This window comes from Aythya marila, assembly GCF_965140915.1.
Source record: "Aythya marila genome assembly, chromosome: 2".
Lineage (NCBI taxonomy): Eukaryota > Metazoa > Chordata > Aves > Anseriformes > Anatidae > Aythya > Aythya marila.
Window position 1 is genome coordinate 137814000 of NC_139043.1, and position 19266 is coordinate 137833265.

The 19266-nt window shown below is 41.1% G+C and overlaps 1 protein-coding gene across 3 annotated transcripts in view; it reads left to right on the forward strand.

Moving 5' to 3' along the window:
- Nucleotides 1-14778: 14778 nt before the first annotated feature.
- OXR1 (oxidation resistance 1) overlaps nt 14779-19266 on the forward strand; it is a gene marked incomplete at its 5' end in the record, with an annotated part of 77818 nt that continues 73330 nt past the window's right edge. For 2 of the 3 annotated variants that reach the window (XM_082754327.1, XM_082754325.1), the window contains one exon: nt 14779-15029. In XM_082754327.1, the coding sequence (XP_082610453.1) occupies nt 14873-15029 (157 nt within the window). The remainder of the gene's footprint in view (nt 15030-19266) is intronic. The other variant, XM_082754326.1, reaches the window with a different exon arrangement.

A 19266-nucleotide genomic window follows, 5' to 3' on the forward strand; every position in this document is an offset into this window, starting at 1 on the left:
AGTCGCACACAAATTCTGTTCCTGACTAATTCTTTTCCTTTTGGGTAATAATGCTGATACTTGAAGAAACATCTTGCTATTCAAACAAATGGAAAAGCATTTAAACAGTCAAAACACTGCTGCAGATAAGAAACATATCATAAATTGTATTTTAAAGCACAGTCTATCATCCAAGCTAACCAACCAGCATTGCTGCTTTGTTGCCTGACACACCATTTCCCTGAGTCAGACTGGCTTACAAAATGGAAAGACAGCTTCCACATCCAGACCTTTTTGGTTGTACTTTGTCACGGTAGCACTTAACTACGTTGAACACAGACCATTACATTGGTCCTGAAGTCTCCATAACATCATCACTAGAGGCTTACTCTCCTGTGCTAATTCATTCAGCACAAATATTTTCTGCGCGTCTGCCAAACCACTCAGCCAGTGCCCTGCAGCAATGGCAAGCTTGTTTTGCAGGCTTACGTGCAATCCGTGTAGGAGGGGTGGGGAATATTTACAGTACCAGCAAGTCCTTGTGGCATCCAGTCTGAATAACCTTGGAAAGGGAATGTTGTAGCTCATGCTTCCCTTATGTCATCACTCCTATTAAAAGTAATATTCAGTGCTGAGTCTGTGGAGAAATACTGATTTTTAATATGCTGGATACAGGTTCTGATTGACCTCAACATTTATGTTCACATCACTGCATGCATAAAAAGCACAATGCACCACACTTCTTAAAATCAGAGTTTTTGCTACCTTGTTTTCTACCTGCTAGCTTCAATATGTAAAGGCAAAACAATTAATTTTCATAGAAATTAAGCAAAGGCTGATAGTATACAATATCACGTTTACTACATATCTCATTTGAAACAATACTATTTTTCTGTGACTTATAAAACAAAGTACATCAGAGACTATAAGAATAGTAGCTTGAAATAAAAATTTAATGCCAGGAGAGGTGTTGAGCTTGATGTCCTTATGCAGAGATTACTGCATAATTACTGCAAACAAATTACACTGTAAAAAGCATTGGAGATTTTATGGTATTGAGGCTAAAAATTTATAAGAGGAGCATATCTTAATTTAAGAATTGCTCATTACATGTAAATTAAGCATATGTCACGTATGAGAACAAGTGGTACACTTATATTAAATATAATTATATATTTATTTAGGTTTCTGACAGTCAAATTTCACATACACAGAGGAAAATACAAATTAATGAAAAATAAAAAGTCAATCAGTCAAATAAAGAAGGACATATAGAATAGTAACGTAGAACCCTTTAATGCAGAGGTCAAGGGAAGCATGGAAGATAATAAGAATTTGAAGTATTTGTAAGTAAGTGGACATTATGCAACTACTCAATCATACCCACTTCCTTCGTCTATATTCACCTTTTAAGCAAAATCATTCCATCAGAAAGGACTTCAGCATCAGGAAGCCAGCTTTTTTTTGTTTAGGTTATGCATTGTTTGGGGCACTGGTGTGTTTTTTATGTGTATTCTAAAGACCTGAGGATAATCTCAGTGCCCAACAAGTCCAAATTATCTGCTTCCCTTCACTTTTCCTAGACTTTTGTAAACAAAAGTCAGAATAATTAGGGTATTTAAAAAAATGCTTTACTCAGAGAGTAAACTGAAAGGCAATTTCTCAAAGTGCTGAGCAATCAGAGCACCTGGGTATTGGTAGTTTAACTCACAAGTGTTCATAGATGTTTGGCATAAAGTCCTCAGAAATCACTCAGTTTGGGCATAGGCACAGGTTTTTTGGAACAAAGAAACACACATGGTCGTGCTTGTAGGCTGTGCTTGGCCAAGGGAAACAAAGTAATTGATCTTAGGGCTTTGTGCTGTGTGTCAACAGTAAAATTATTCTTTCCCTCTGGTTGCATTTTAAAGTATTTTAGCTCAATCCTGTACATTTTGTAGTTAGAATTTCTATGGCTTATTAGAGGACTGACTCTGACACAGGTGTAAGACTTTGGCAAGCAAATCTTGGGTATTGCTGCTGCTGAGAAGTTAGACCATGATATCTGACGATAGACTGTTTCCAGGTTCATTTTTAAAGAGATGAAATATTCTCACTGGGTTATTTTGGGCTCTTCTCAGTAACGCTCTCACTGTAATCCACTTAATCTCTCAATTGTAACAGTTCTTCCATTCCTGACGGTAACTTTGCATGAGAGTAAATCATTTGGACTACAAACAAACGAAAAATAAATAAAAAAGGATTAATTCTCCTAAAAGCCTCGAATCCTAAAGGTTCAGTTTAATTTCTTCAAAACTAAAGAATCACCTACCATACATGGAGGAGCAGTGCTATAACTCCTGTGCCAACTATTTGTATTACAGAGGGCAAAGCAGCATCTGCAGAGTCAGGGTGTGGGCAGGCTCCTCTTCCTGGCTGCCAGCAAACATGGCAGTGCAGCTGCACCAGCACAGAGGGATATTTGTTAGCTAAATCGAAAGCTGCTGTAAGATACATTCTCTGTCCTTTCAGAGTTCTTCTCATGCTGGTCTACAGCCCCTATAATATACCTAGGATGTCTGACAGAATCTGACCGTTGCTCATCAGTTCTTTATTTTTTTCCACATTTGCTTTCCTGTCTAGACCATAACTTCAGAGCCCTTAGTGCTTAGACATTTTAAAATTTCCTGTATTTGGATTATTTTCCCTGTAGGTTCCTGACTGCTATCCCATACTCTTTTTGACTCCTCTCTAAATGAAGTTACTGACATTGGCAGTGGGTGACATTCCCAATTTTCTGCATATGGCAACTGAAGAGAAGCCACACCAACTTCAGTTCACAGAATCACAGAATCACAGAGTTTTCTAGGTTGGAAGAGACCTCAAGGTCATCGAGTCCAACCTCCAACCTAACACTAACAGCCCTCCACTAAACCATATCCCTAAGCTCTACATCTAAGCGTCTTTTGAAGACTTCCAGGGATGGTGACTCCACCACTTCCCTGGGCAGCCTGTTCCAGTGCCTCACAACCCTTTCAGTGAAGAAGTTCTTCCTAACATCTAACCTAAACCTCCCCTGGCTCAACTTAAGCCCATTCCCCCTCGTCCTGTCACCAGGCACGTGGGAGAACAGGCCAACCCCCACCTCGCTACAGCCTCCCTTGAGGTACCCATAGAGAGCGATAAGGTCGCCCCTGAGCCTCCTCTTCTCCAGGCTGAACAAGCCCAGCTCCCTCAGCCGCTCCTCGTAGGACTTGTTCTCCAGGCCCCTCACCAGCTTCGTCGCCCTTCTCTGCACCCGCTCAAGCACCTCGATGTCCTTCTTGTAGCGAGGGGCCCAAAACTGAACACAGTACTCGAGGTGCGGCCTCACCAGAGCTGAGTACAGGGGGACGATCACCTCCCTAGCCCTGCTGGTCACGCTGTTCCTGATACAAGCCAGGATGCCGTTGGCCTTCTTGGCCACCTGAGCACACTGCTGGCTCATATTCAGCCGACTATCCACCATCACTCCCAGGTCCTTCTCTGCCTGGCAGCTTTCCAACCATTCCTCTCCCAGCCTGTAGCTCTGCTTGGGGTTATTGCGCCCCAGGTGCAGGACCCGGCACTTGGCCTTGTTGAACTTCATGCAGTTGACCTCAGCCCATCGGTGCAGCCTATCCAGATCCTCCTGCAGAGCTTTCCTACCCTCAAGCAGATCGACACACGCACCTAACTTGGTGTCATCTGCGAACTTACTGAGGGTGCACTCGATGCCCTCGTCCAGATCATCGATGAAGATATTAAAGAGGACCGGCCCCAGCACCGAGCCCTGGGGGACGCCACTAGTGACTGGCCTCCAACTGGACTTGGCTCCATTCACCACGACTCTTTGGGCCCGGCTATCCAGCCAGTTTCTAACCCAACGAAGCGTGCGCCAGTCCAAGCCAAGAGCAGCCAGTTTCTTGAGGAGAATGCTGTGGGAGACGGTGTCAAAAGCCTTGCTGAAGTCAAGGTAGACCACATCCACAGCCTTTCCCTCATCCACCCAGCGCGTCACTCTGTCATAGAAGGAGATCAGGTTCGTCAAGCATGACCTGCCTTTCATAAAGCCATGCTGACTGGGCCTGATCGCCTGCTTCCCCTGCAAGTGCTGCGTGATGACTCTCAGGAGGATCTGCTCCATGAGCTTCCCTGGCACTGAGGTCAAACTGACAGGCCTGTAGTTTCCCGGGTATGCCCTCCGGCCCTTCTTGTAGATGGGCGTCACGTTTGCTAGCCGCCAGTCGATTGGGACCTCCCCCGATAGCCAGGACTGTTCACGACACTCAGGGAGAAAAATTAAGTTTTTATCCTTTGTGCTTCAAGATCTGTAGCAATTGAGGTGTCTTGTATCTCTCTGAGCCTCCAGACTGGTTCTTGTGAGCTTCCTCAGTATGTATAGGTTGCCCAACTCTGCAACGTAAATGACTGAAGGAAAGAACGTGTGGAGGACCCCTCCTGGTTCCAGAGTAAGGGAACTGGGGCAGTGTTATGGCATCAGAACAGCTGGGCAGGATGAGGTCAGTGCTTTAGCTCACATCTGGCTCAGTATCCTGTTTGCCACAGTGCCCAGAAGCAGGTAATTAGAGAAAAAATACAGAAGAGAACAAGTATGGAATGACACTTTGCTGGTATTTCCTCTGAGCTTTAGGGAGTCTGTGGCATAGGGACTTCCAAAAGCCAGAGTTTGCATCTGCATTTTCATGCATGATGGTTCTTGATAGACTTTCTATGAATTTTTCTAATTACTTTCTGAATCATTCATAGTTTTGGCATATACAACATCCTGTGGTAACGAATTCTGTGATTCATTTATGTTGTATAACAAAATATTTCATTTTCTTTAAATCATCTACCAATTAATTTTATTAGGTGCCCTTCTTATTATGAGAAACAGTGGGTAGCTTATTTATTTATTTATTTATTTATTTTTCCTGAGTTATTTTCTACTTATCTACATTGTATTTTTCTTTTGCTTTCCTAGAGGGAAGCAGCTTGACACCTGTGTTACTCTGTTCAGTACATTTTCTGGATACATTACATTCTTTTTGAGACAGGATGACCATCGGTACAATCTATATTCATGAAAAAATATATATTTGATACATATTTTTTCTAATAGTTTTTTAATATATAGTTCATATTTATTTTTCTTTTCAGGTGTCTGTTGACTGACATCTTCATAAGTCCCTTTATTGAACGGTAATAGTTCATTTAAAGTTCATCGCCATGTGTATAAATAAACATAGTTGTGCACATGGGAAAAGAAAAGGCTTTACTCTGCATTTATCAACAGCGAATTTCAACCACCATTTTACTTATGATCTGTATTATAAAATACTTTTAATTACTTTCAGTAGATTTGACTTTCCTGCATAACTGTGTATCACCGGCAAAAACCATCACCTTTCTGTTCGCACCTCCTTGCCTAATAATCCAGTAAATTGAAAAGCATGAATCTCTCTTGGGCTACCCTGATAATTTTTCATCCTCTGTTGTGTAATCCAACCTCTTTCTTACTGTACTTTAGAGGATATTAAACGATGAGCCCTCTCATCCTACAATGTCTTTTCTTCCTTGGCAAGGGACTTCGTGAAAAGCTTTTTTGAAATATGAATATGTTGCTATCAACTGATTATTCTTATCCATATGTGTTATTGACTCCTTCAAAGAAAAGTACTAAATTTACAAAACCAGGATCTAAAACGTTTGTTAATACTTTGTTATTGTACTTATCCAGATGTCTTTTAATTCTATTGTTACAATTAAATGTCTTCACAAAGTTTGGAGTAACACCAGGGACCCTTTACTACTACCAAGTCTACCAAAGCTTTTTCTGCAAGAAAGGAAAATTACTGGGGATCTGTAACAAGTCTAAAATACTAGTTTTAGTGCAAAATTGGTTCAGGCTCCTAATAAAGATGATATTTAATTACAGCAATAAAGAATATGTCAGCACTACTGAACTTCAAAATGAACAGCTGTAATTTTAGTGCTTGAAGAGACAGATAAGAAAGAACCCAGTGGCACATTTAATACTCTATATTTAAGAAAAATTGAGCTTTTATGATCAGACAGTATTATGGAAGGTTACTAACAAAAATTAAGCAATTGCATTTTATGCAGAGTGAATCTTACTTATATGGGCCTGGTTTCCTGCAACACTATCAGCATCTCAGCACTCAATACTACTATCTCATTTCTGCACCAGTGCATTGTGCGTTGAGCCCAACTGATTAACTGGGATAGTTACTCAAATTTCTGGAACAAAAATGAGAATGTTGCACTACACTAGTTAGGGTACTCTGATACTAGATGTCACACCTTACTTCAGTGACCTTCAGCTATGAGACATATCCAGCGTGTGACTTCAACATCATATCAGCAGCAACTTAGGAGGCAAGTTCCATCAGTGCTCAAATATGTGAATTTATCCTTTTGTATTTAACAAGAAAACAGATCAAAGCTAGACAATAGATTTTTTACCCCTTCTGTTGTCAGCATCACCTTTCCATTCACTGAGGTTCATTGGCCCTGCTAAGATTCATGGCCAAAAAAGTAATCTTTATATATTTCTAGCCTTGAACTAGGCTAGAATTCATTAATATTATGAACTACAGTTGGAAGAAATAAGCTTTTGACTTCTACAAAAGAAAGCAACCTGTTTCCTTGACAAGAAGCACGCCAATAGCACTTCACATTTAACTTCTGTGAGCCAAATAACTTACCAGTTTTGAGTCTTCATCCTAAGTAAAGGTAAAAAAGTAAAAAAAAAAAAACCCTTGACAGATAATTATTACTTACCTATCAAAATAAATATGTTTCCTTGTTGTTATTTTTTTTTTTACATAGTATATGTATACAATATTTCATCCCCAGATGAAAAAAAAAGGAAGACAGAGAGATATTCCATTAGGCATTCTGTATGAAGGCTGCAGAAGAGTCTATCTAAACAAAGAGAAGTAAGTGAATTGGAGGAAAATATAGGATCTTTAAAGCTGTGTATGTGCATAGGTTCTCAGTGGTGTATACAGCATTGCAGCTAAATGTGGCTGAATGCAAGAGAGAAAACATTGCACATGATCTCTGAGGAAAGCCATGATGGTAATCAAAGACAAGATACTAAAATGTGAGGGAGAGGAGGGTACTGTAAAGCTGAGAAATGTTAGGTGAAAAAAAATAACATATATATCTGATAGTTTCTTAATGCAGCGATAACACAGTAATGGATAGCCTTCAAATGTTTTAGCTAGCTAGAAGCAATGTATCTAATATTTCAGGATAAATTGTAGTAATTAATCCCAAAAGGACAGAATGACTAACCTCCATGGGTTTTATACATGATTTTATGGGAGCAAATGAATCAGGCATATGCTTGTGATGTGGTGCCAGTGGGGGAGGGAAGGAGAAAAAGAGCAGATGTTCCTTAAGAAGGAAGATTTAACAAGAAGGAAAAAGCAGAACTTCCTCCTAATAATCAACATACTCCTTCTTGGTTTTCATTCAAAAGGAAATTTCAGGAATGTCCCACACAGATTTATACATCTCAGGAAAAGGTATGTAAAAAAGGCTTTCACTTACTTACTCTATGTAAAGAAAAGAGTGACAACAACAAAGAAGCAGGTAGCAAAGAACGGAACAGAATTCAGACTTTTTCATCTAATCCTTAATTCTCGAATGCACTGCCTAAGCAGGAGCAAGTAAAAAAGAAAATCAGTAACTCTTATTACAAGAAGAAAATTGCAGCCAGGATCAATTGTTGCCATTAGCCTTTTATTCAGGCTCCTGGTAAATTCTGATGATATTTTTGGCCCATTTATATCAATAACATCATTCTTCTTCAGATGGCATTCCTAGAACTGGCATTATGAGGCTGCTCATCAGCTGTTCTTAACTCTGCTTTTTCCAGGTGTCTGAGTAGAATAATTTTGTTCAGAACCATGAGAATGATCCTTCTATCTTCATGTCTGAAAGCTGCAACTAAATCTCAAAACCTAGAACTAAAAGCCAAAATCCTTTCTGAACTAGTAACTTGATTTGGTGCCAACTGAATATGATGTGAGCATGTGACAAGCAGTCAATTATGTCTTCAAACAGATAGAACCTTTTCATCACTTCAGCTACTAATGTGAGGTTTTCATCCCAAGACAGGCTTTCTAAAGTATTTGAACCTTGCTCTGAATATGTGGAATACAGATGGTCAGGAGGTGACAAGACATTGATCATAAAGCAGATATTTTTTATGTTAATGATCTGAATCAGTGATTTGGTGTGAAATCTCAGTTATATCATGATTGCTTAGTCTTCATAAATGGTATACTACAGAATGGAGCTTCTACAATGGTAAGTATCCTACCAGAGGGACATTCTATGTTATTATGAACCAATCTGGCAATGCAAAAAAAGTCTATGGCGAGTTGGAATCTGGTTCTATCATTTCTGAGCAAGTTTCTGTAACCTCCTTAGGGGGATACAGTACATTAAAAATATGATAAGTATTTAATATGATAAAAATATGATAAGCATTTAAGAGTGTTAAGGAAAGAATTGTTATAGCTGTACTGCAAAAAGGAAAGAAAAAAAAAAAAAAGAGAGAAGACTGTATAGGATTCAAATACACGATGAATAATCAATTTTCTGATCTGCTTTCATAGGCAGTATTTATCTTTTGTATAAATTATGTCTGTGGAGAATGGGATTAGCTAGTAAATACTACAGTTACCAATTACATTGTCAGTGTTTTCCACACTGAGTTTCAAAACTTATGATGAAAGAACAAAATGCCAGTACGATGATGACATAAAGACAGGGACACATCTGTGCCTACTGAAAATTAACTTTGTTCCACTATTATTCTACCTATCGAGCATCATTAAACTGCATGGGTGTCTGTATATGCATGCCTGTGCATGCATATCCCTTAGGGTCTAAATTAATTTTCAGAAAATTTCCTGGACAGAACAGAATGTTCCCTTCATAATAAGCTATTATTATTATTAAATAAGTATGAACTGAAGACCTGGAGGTTATTTCATGTTTATTTGATAATGTAGACTATATATACAGCTGTGTAATTGCACTGGAAACTGAAGTTCTGCCATAAACATGGAAAAGTCACAGCAAGATATGTGTTTGTCTTCAGGGACAAATTTGAAAACCTCCATGTTTGTATCTTTGGTATTATAACAAATGCTGATATATGTTATTGTAGTGCAGAACAGATATTATAACAAATGCTGTTGTATGTTATTGTAGTGTGGAACATTTCTACATCTAAGCATCCATAATATTCCTTGGGAAAATAAGGAAAATACAGATTTAGTTTTAGAATATACATTTTAGTTACACTAATTCTGTCACTTTTTATTTTGAAAAATACTTTTAGCATAGATGAGAGTTGGATAGTGACTACAGGATATCATTTTTCAGGGAAGGTAGGTAACTGAAGGAAACAAAGGTTGTTATCTACCTAATTGCTCTAAAAAAAACAGGCCACATGCAGCTGAAAATTTGTGCTTCCAGAAGCGTCAAAAATTGTGGCATGCTTTTGAAATCTGAATTATTTTGAAAGATGAGACTACACTTATATTATGGAGTAAAATACACTCACTTTAGATTCACTTCTGTTGAGTTTCATATGCTTAATATACATTTTCAAGACTATGTCACGTGTCAGCACAGGAAACTTATTAATTCTGCCCTTTTTCTATTTCAGTAATGTCTTAGATTTGATTGTATGTTGTATTTGTATGGTGTTTCTACCTTTACTATCTAACTGAAGTTATGGCATCAAGATTTTAAAAATCTATCTAGAAAAACAAAAATTGCTTTCTCCTCAGAGGTTACTGTAATTAGTCAAAAGGATTTGTTGGGCTGTCCTAAATAGTCTGACTTGGATTAGGATAGATACCAACCTAACAAACAAAAACATAAAATTGATGTAACCGCAACCTTTATCAGAACAGACAAAGCACAAACAGGTCAGGTGTTGCAGCAGCATCTGACAGGAATGACTTGTCTTCTTTAAACTTCTTAATTTGATAAGACAAAAACTAAACACAACAAATGTTATAGTACTTAAATATTATGAAATTAAACCTAAAAGGAGCAGTGCTTAGGACTGTGTACTTTCATGTTTAAATGCGTTTTAGGGGGAGACTGAGGTACCTAGGTCCAAGACAGCTATCCAAATGTTTACCTCAGCCTGGAGAAACCTAATGTGCAGTTGTCTAGACATGTTTTGTTTTTTGTTTTCTACAAAAAGAAATTAAAGATTTATTGAGCCAAGTTTCAAATACAAATAAAATAGGTGTTTGACTCAGTTTTGTACTGAGAAAGCCACTATCCTAAGAGAGGCTGTAATGGGGTCCTGTCTTTTTCAATGCTATTTCAAGAATAATCAAATACACAAGCTATACTGGAAGTATTGCAGTCCACAACAAAGGAATGCCAAAGTCCCTTGTTCCCAATGTTTATTCTGTCTTGTCCTTTCAGTGCTACATATTCTAAGGAAGAGTGATCAGCTTCAATGGCTGAGATGGAGACTCATCCCCATTTCATTCTAATCTGATAAGGAGCTGATTATGAAAAACTAAACTATATCCCTACCTGTTGAAGCCTGAGACTCCAGGTTTACCATTTCTGAAGCTATTATGTAGATGCTGGTAGCTTCCTTCTTGCTCAGTGTCTAGTCTGAGAAGAGCATGTAGCATTGTGAAACCCCATATGGACAGACACACCTAACCCACGGTTCTCAGTAAAGAACCTGTTTTCATCATGCCCATTTACTCAGTGTCACCTTATCAACTTCTCCCGAGTTTATAGGGACACTGAACTTTGGAACTATTTGAACATTCTAAAAAATTGATTTGTGTAACCACTTTTGCTTCTAGAACTATGTAGTTCCATACTTCATCATTCAAACTAGTGGGTTAACAGGGAAATGTGCCTGAGAATGTGGGAGTTCTGCATGCCTCAGTTCTGGTTCCTCCTTCAGGGACCGCATATGCATTCCGCATTGTACTTGTCTTTTACTGAAATAGCATTGGAAACAGACTGCAGTCCATGATTTTCTGTCTGAAGAGTTTATCCTTTTCATTAGGAAAGAAAAAAAATAAATAAATCTTGAATTACTTGACATTAATTTTTAATGAAATCTATTTTAGTAAGAGAGAGGCAAAACTTTTATGCATGTTCTAATTCAAATCCCTATTTTAGCCACTCATTACAGGTTTTGCAACCATGTAAATGGGTAGGGTCTTGACCAGATATGGTAATTTAGAATACTTAACAAAGGCAAACAGCATCATCATAGCATCAAATGAGAACAGGTGCCTCCAGAATGAGAAATAAAGCTTAAATGAGGCATTTGGTTCAGACTGTCAAAATTACATAGTTGCATATAGGTTGCTTATATACAAATGAACACTAATTCTGACTGATTGCCAAATTACTGAAGTCAAGCTTTTCTCCTCAGAAAGCATGCATAAACCTTGTTTCTCACAAGATAAAATAGGGGTTTTGTGTTAGAGCCTAGTGTCATTTTGTCTGCAGCTTGGTAGCACTGTAAATTTGGCAAGATGAACAGCAAGAGGCCCATATCCTATACACCAGGCTTGTGAACTGTCTGAGACCCAAGGAAATTTGCACAGCATCTGCTGGCATTTTGCCTGGAATTAGTTGCTGCAATTAGCACTTATTTTCGCAAGCAACAGATCTGTCCCCAAAGAAATTATAGGTCACTACCACTTGCTGTTACACAGTTTTATCTTTCTTTTTTTCTTGTTTAAAATATTTTTATATATAATTCTATGTTCACACCTTAAAAACATTTCTTTCCTCATTGTGTTATTTTCTATTGGATCAAAACTGATCCTTGTTCTCTTTTCCCTACACCATCAGTTCTTTTAGTATGCAGCTCAAGAAGCTTTCTGCCTGCTCTCACTGTGAATCTAGTTTGGGACTTTGGAAAATGAGATCTAGCTACAAGACCAGTTGTACCTTTATTTACAGAAATAGATTAGCATACTACATTATTAGGTGTTGCATCATAAATATAAACATATTCTGTCAGACATTTCTGTAGTTAATGAAGGTATTTTTCTGCATAATACTGACACGAAGGTATCACCACTCATGCCATACTTTCACTATCACTTTGAGCTAACAAACACTGACACTGAAGATAGAGTGGCCTGCAACTTCCTCCCTCCCCTTGTTATCTTCCGGCCTCTTCTAGTTACTCTTACATTACATTATAACTTGTGATTCCACAGGTGTTTACACACAGTTGCAGGATGAAACAGATCTGGAGATCTAGCTGGTGATAATATTAACCCTGAAAAAAAAATATTTATATATATGCTTAGTTACTTTTGACTAAACTAAAAGATACTTCTAAGTGGATCTGTTTTACTGTACAATTCATTCACTGGCCAAATGAACACTGGTGCTCACATTGTAGTGTGGTAACAAGCACAAGCAATTAAGAGCAGGTAGGACCAGCTCTTACTTTTGGAGGGCCAGTTTCAAATGATTGTTGAGCTACAGAGATACATGTTCTGTGCCAATACCACAGGCTAGAAAATAATCCTTGGGGGAAAGATCCTTTTTGCACACCTAGAGATCATATACAAACTCATTAGTCCTTTTCAGCAGAATTCTGTTATTTCTAGACATTGAGAACATAAAGATATAAAGGAGCGTTATTCTGTAAAGATGTTCAAAATCAATCTAAGTGTAAAAATTATCAAAAATACCATGGAAAATATTTATTTGATTTAGCTTAATGGCACACATTGCCTATATAATATAATAAGTCAATATATGTCATATATAACAGAGGTGCATATGTGGCTAGACCACTGGTAAACAAGCCAGCTCAGTTTCAAAAGGGCTGAGCACCACAGTTGTAAGCTTATTCCTGGTGCAAAACATAGGTGAATTTTCTTTAAAATAGAATCAACACGGAAAAAGACCAACCATAGTTTCTTCAAAGCAGACAGTAAAAACACTGAAATGAAATGAAAACTAATTACAGTGTTTAGGGCAAGACAGATCTGGTAGGCAGGATAGTTTATATACTAAACACTTGGTGGTACTTGGACCATGTAGTAACTCTGTAGTTCCTTATTTATTCATTAGTACTGGAACAGACAGATTACATGTTCATCTCTACTGGCAGGTTCTATGGTGAGGGGAAGAGGGTAGAGGGAAGGAAAGCAAATTCTGCTGCAAATTTCTTGTTTTAGTGAAAAAGTCTTATTTGGGGGAAAAAAAAATAATAAAAAAGTCTTGAACATCAATATGAACATCGTTATCTCCTGAGAAAGAACTGATTTAAGTAGTAAGTAGAAGGGTTGATTTGAATGCACTATTTACATCAAGTAACTCTCAGAAATCAGCACTCCAAAATGCTGACATTAAACTCTGATTTAATTGAGCAGCTGCTACAAGTGAATAGGAGTTGAGATAGCTCAGCACTTTGTTCCTCTGTTCTGCATGTACACAATAGTTTTGGCTCAACAAGAGCATTTTTTATTAAACAATGCTTTCATTTGCAGCTATAATTACATCATACTCTGATTGGAACTGAAGCACATTAACTTACAGTTCTGTGTTCTTAGGGTCTATGGCACAGGTAGTAAATATAATGATCTTACTGTTCTTCTGGCCTTGACATCTGCAGGATGCACATCTTAAGCCCTACGTCAACCATCAGATACAATGTCTAGAGATATCTTTATCTACAAAAACGTTGGAGTATGTTCTAACCGTTTTTACTTCTTCAGACCCTAAAAGTCCCAAGAAGTGCAAGCACAAAGAATGCAAGAGTCAGATGAACACGACAAACCAAGACATTTTCAAAAAGAAAGAAACATTTGTGCATTTATTAAGTTCTGCTAGAAGACTGAAGTGGCTTGCTGAGTTCAAAGGCTGAGTGGGGGTATTGCAGTTAGCTGCCACTTGAAGGGGAAAAGGGTGAGGGTGACAGGGCACTGGAACAGGTTGCCCAGAGAGGTTGTGGAGTCTCCTTCTGTAGAGATATTCAATCCCACCTGGACACCATCCTGTGCAATGTGCTCCGGGTGATCCTGCTCGGCTGGGTGATGGGACCAGATGATCTTCAGAGGGCCCTTCCAGCCTTGGCCATCGTGTGATTCTGGGACCTGGCTGGCCTAGCACAATGAGGAAAGTGGCTTCCCAGGCAATAGGAAGGTGATTAGAGTATCAAAAGCAAAACAGCAAAACCCGATAGCGTCACAGCTGCAGTGCTAAAGTACCCTAACGTCCACAACTGTCACAAGATGTAAGGGACTGCCTTGATTCACGGGTTTTGTGCTTCCTAGTGAAGGGAAGCAGAGACACGAAAGTTTTGAGTAAACAGAAAGCTTCCTGGCACAACACCGTAAAGCAGCAGGTTTGCACAAAATATAACTAACTCCCCAAACTGCAGATAAGTTCATAAATATGTGTAGGTGGCGGTAAGTCAGCTTGAGACCCCCAGGAAGTAACGTCCCAAGCGTTCTGGCAGCGGGACAGGGAGGGAGCTGCCGGCACCGCTCCGCCTGTGGCTGCCGGGGGCCGGCAGCAGCGCGGGCCTTGCCGGGCACCAGGCAGCACAGAAAAGAGCCCCCAAACTCCCCCCGTCCACCTCCTGCGGGAAAAAAAAAAAATGAAGAAACCCTGAAGCATAGTGGGGGGATATACCCACTTGTATCTCCCCTTACGGCTCCGTGCCGTCCGTACTCCCCCCCCCGCAAATGGCGGCGCCTTTAAATGGAGGCGGGGCCGGGCCCCGAAGTTTGCCCAAGTTGTGGAGCGGGGCCGGCGGAGCTGCGTGTTCAGCCCGGCCCGGCCATGGGCCCCCCCGGCCGGTAGGAGCCCCGGCGCCATGGACTACCTCACCGCCATCACCGGCAAGGGCAGCCGCCTGCTGCGCGGCACCGCCGGCCGCCTCTGGGGGGTCGTGCCCGGCGGCCTCCGCCAGGTCCGCTTCCAGGACGGCCTCGGCCGCGGGGCTCCGCACCCCGCCTCGGAGCCGCCGCCAGGTAGCGGGGGGACGGGGGCTGAAGCGGGGGGCCAGGGGTGGCTGCCGAGCTCCGTGAGGAGGAGGAAGGAGGAGAGGGCCGCGTGGTGCCGGCGGTGTCCCCCCGCCAGGCAGGGGGAGGCCCCTTGCCCTCAGGGAGGGGGGCGGTGAGACCAATGCCCCCGGGTTTGGGGGCGTTGCTGCGGTGTTTGTGTTCCCGTGTGTCTGCCTGGTACTTTTATTAAGTGTGTGTGTGGTGGTGGGGGTGACTGGGGAAAAGTTGCTTGGTTTGAGCTCTCCCGGGTGTGTGTAAAGTGGTTTCTGTCTTCCAGGTGGTCCTGGAGAACTTGCAGCACTTGGAAGCAGTTGGGGTGCTGCTGAGGGCAGAAATAGTGCGTCTGCCTTTTGGTGGTTAGGTGGGGTGGGCAGGGCTTTTCTTTGGTCCTGTGTCACCCCAATCTTGATAATGCTGTCTGCTGTCACTGTGGGACGGTAACTCCCTCGTGGGAGGTGGGCAGGGGGCTGGCAAGAAACACTACAAAGACCCAAGAGGGGTGGGCAGTGGGTGGGCACTGCTCGCCTGGTCCTCCTCTGCCTCCACCACGAGGGCACTAGGGAAGTAATGCTGCCAGCTGGAGCAAAGAAACAAGCCTTGCCTCGACTAGTAAAAGTAGCACACTCTAGGGACTGCTGGGGAAGAAAGCCACATGAAGCTGAGCTTGTGAAAATGCTTCCTAAAAATCTGAGGAGCAGTATTCAGGGAACAGTAAATCTGTTTGTGCTTTCTGTCCTCAGCAGCCCTGCCCTAAGTGGGTGATCACTTTTGCCATAGTCTGTAGGTAAGTGTGAAGTCAGGCCTCTAGTGAAAAGTAATGCTAAAGTAATGCCGAAGTTTTATTGTTCTCTTCCTTCAGGTTATTTGGAGTAAGTAAAATAACTTTTTTATCAGAAGCAAGTTCTGCTACCTACTGTAATAGGCAAGGGAAGTGCCCATGCAGCATGAGATGTGAAGATAACATCTCCTTGTATGCCTTGGATCATGCCTTTTGTACGGAAAGGGTAATACCTGACCACTGATGTTTGCAGTGCTACCTTGTCTTTCTTTGGGGGCCCTCTCTGGCCCCCAGCCTAAAGGTGTAACAGGGTGTGAAAGAGACAGCAACCTGTTTCAGCAGTGAGATAAAGTACCTCCAATAAGGTATCTACAAAATGTTAAGGGCTTGTTAACGGAGGCTATTGTTCTTTCACAGAATCAAAATGACAGTGAAACACTTCAGACATATTTTGATCTTCAGTCAGTTACAAGGCCAGGTGTTCAGCTGCTGATTCATGTGAAGACTTGGAGGAGGAAGCTTTCTATGGCTATTTTTTCCTCCTGCTCTGGCACAAAAGATTAATTTGGACTGCATGATATTGTTCATTTCCACCCCCCCCTCCCCCCCCCGTCTTTTAGCAGAAAGTGTATTTCCTCATTCTTTTATAATATAATATTTAAAGTTAGCATCAGTGAGAGTATGGTTCTAGAATGTGAGATGGATTTCTTCAGATACAGAATCTGATGTGTCTTTCTGACAGAACCATACTTTGGGTTAATTCTAGGCCAAGACTACTGCTGAAGGTATTAGATCTTGGCTCTGTACTTTCCCTTCACAGGGTTTCAGTTGCTTATAGGCAGAAACAAACTCTTATGGAATTCAGAAGTCTTCCTGTGGCAAGCACTTGCTGGGTTCCACAGACTGCCTGTGCTATGGTGGTAGGTGCTATGGAAGCTGTGACAATGATTACAACACTTATAATAGAGGTTGGATTTAAATTTAATTAGAGATGGGTCCCATGACACTAACTCAAACTGTAATGGCAAACACTAACTACTCCAAATGTTCAGTCTGTATGCAGTGCTCTGGAGTCAGACTTATTACTCTAGCATTTTTCCCCCCACCTGTGACTTTTAGAAGGATCTTTTTGGTTATTTTCTTTACATGGTTCACTAATGACTCTGTTATTTCTTAGAATAGTTCTTCTATAAATATGCTTATTCATACTTCCTTGTGAAATGTGAAAACTCTAATTTTGGAAACAAACCAACCTTTTAAAATAATTAAAAACTATTTTTATTTTTACATCTTAAAGTATCTCAATTTTGTTCTTGTAATATTAGTGATTCTACAGCTTTTTTTGTTTGGTTGGCTTCTGAAGCAGTTTAATAGCTGCAGTGCTGCAGCTATTATATATATAATAGCTAGTATATAATAGCTGCAGTAAGGTTTCTAAGTTCTGGGAAGTTATCCTGGCTGAACGCTGTACCTCAAATCACTGCTGCAAGCCTTCTGCAGGTATGTGCTGAACAGTTTGCTCTTTCTTAGAAGGGAGGAAGGAGAGGTTGGGAGGCTGAATAGTGCTGTGGGAGGCTGTAAACCTGTCTGACCAGTTGGTTGTTTGTGTCAGCCATGCTGGTGGAATAACTTGATGAAGGCATTCTGTCTCTTAATGAGTGTCATGGAGGATAAAAATGTAAGGAGAAACGCAAGTGCTGGAGAAAGCATCCAGCTCTAACAAAGGTGCTACCAATAATTTGAGTCTGTAATTACTTTAAGGAAAAAGTCATGTAAGCTTTAAAATGCCACTTCTAAAGGTAGTTGATAATAGTAATTGATAACTTCTAGAAGAAGCCAGTTTATGCGTATGGCCTGGATTTACTGGGAAGCTTTAGAACAGAATCAGTCACAGAATGGTTTGGGTTGGAGGGAACCTTTAAAGCCTGTACAGTTCCAGCCCCCTGCCATGGGCAGGGACACCTCCCACCAGACCAGGTTGCCCAGAGCCCATCCAACCTGGCCTTGAGCACCCCTAGGTATGGGACATCCATAGCTTATCTGGGTAATGTGTGCCAGTGCCTCGCTACCCTCTGAGAGAGGACTTTCTTCCTTATATCTAATCTATAGATATAGATCAGATAATTTAAAACAACTGCTGCTTGTCCTGTCATTCCACTCCCTGACCAAGAATCCCTCTCCAGCTTTCCTTTAGCCCCCTTTAGGTACTGGAAGGCCACTATAGGGTCTGCCCCAAGACTTTTCTTCTTGAGGCTGAACGACCCCAACTCCCTCAGCCTGTCTTCATAGGAGAGGTGTTACTTGATCACTTTTGTGGCCCCCTTCTATACTTGCTCCAACAGGTCTGTGTCTTCCTTGTGCTGGGGGCTCCAGAGCTCAATGCAGCTCTCCAGGTGGGTTCTCATGAGAGCAGAGTAGAGCAGGAGAATCAGCTCCCTCACCTGTTGGCCATGCTGTTTTTGTAGCTCAGAAAACCAAACGTATCTTGGGGTGTAAGCATGCACATTGCCAACTTATGTTGAGTCTTTCAACAACCACCACCCCCAGGTCCTTTTCTTCAGGGCTGCTCTCCACCTGTTCTCCACCCAGCCTGTATTTCTGCTTGGGATTATCCTGGCTCAGGTGCAAGACCTTGCACTTGGCTTTGTTGAACCTCATGAGGTTCATGCAGGCCCACCTTTCAAGCCTGTCCAGGTCCCTCTGGATGGCATCCCTGCTGTCCAGCCATGTCAACCACATCACACAGCGTGGTAGCTGTGTATCTTTTTTGTCTTGTTTATTGGTGTATATATTGCAGGTGTTAGTGTGCTGAAATTGCATGTGTTTTTCTTTGCTTTAAGATGCAACTCAGGGCTTTAGGGAATGTGTGATTAAGGGTAATCCTCAATGCAGAATTAACTTGAGCATCCAGTTTAATTTGAGTCTCAACCATACAAACATTACTTAAATGAGCCAACAGCATGTCCCATAGCTTAGTATGCTGTTTCCTTTATCTGCTGTGAAAGGGAGAGCATTGCTCAAAGAGTTATTTTGCTTCCTTTCTGTAGCACTGGTGAGATTGTATGCAGACTCCTGTTTTGTGCAGCAAAGTTCAAGAGGCTGCTGAGGAACTTCAGAGGGTACAGCAGAAGAGTGCCAGTATATTTAGGGGTATAGGATATACAACCTGTGTGGGGCTGAGGGAGTTGGCCTTTAGCCTTGCAAATCATCAGGGTGGTTTAGGGGCAGTCTGAGAGTGACATACATCTGCTTAAAGGGCCATGCTCTTCTCAGTTGTAACAGATGATAAAGGAAGGCACAACAGCCACAAGTTTGGGCTTAGGAGGTTCAATCTGGACATAACAAGAACTTCACAAGGAGGGTGGAACGTCACTGGGACAGATTACAGGGTAATTTACGTAACTCAGAAATCTTACTGGCTTGCCT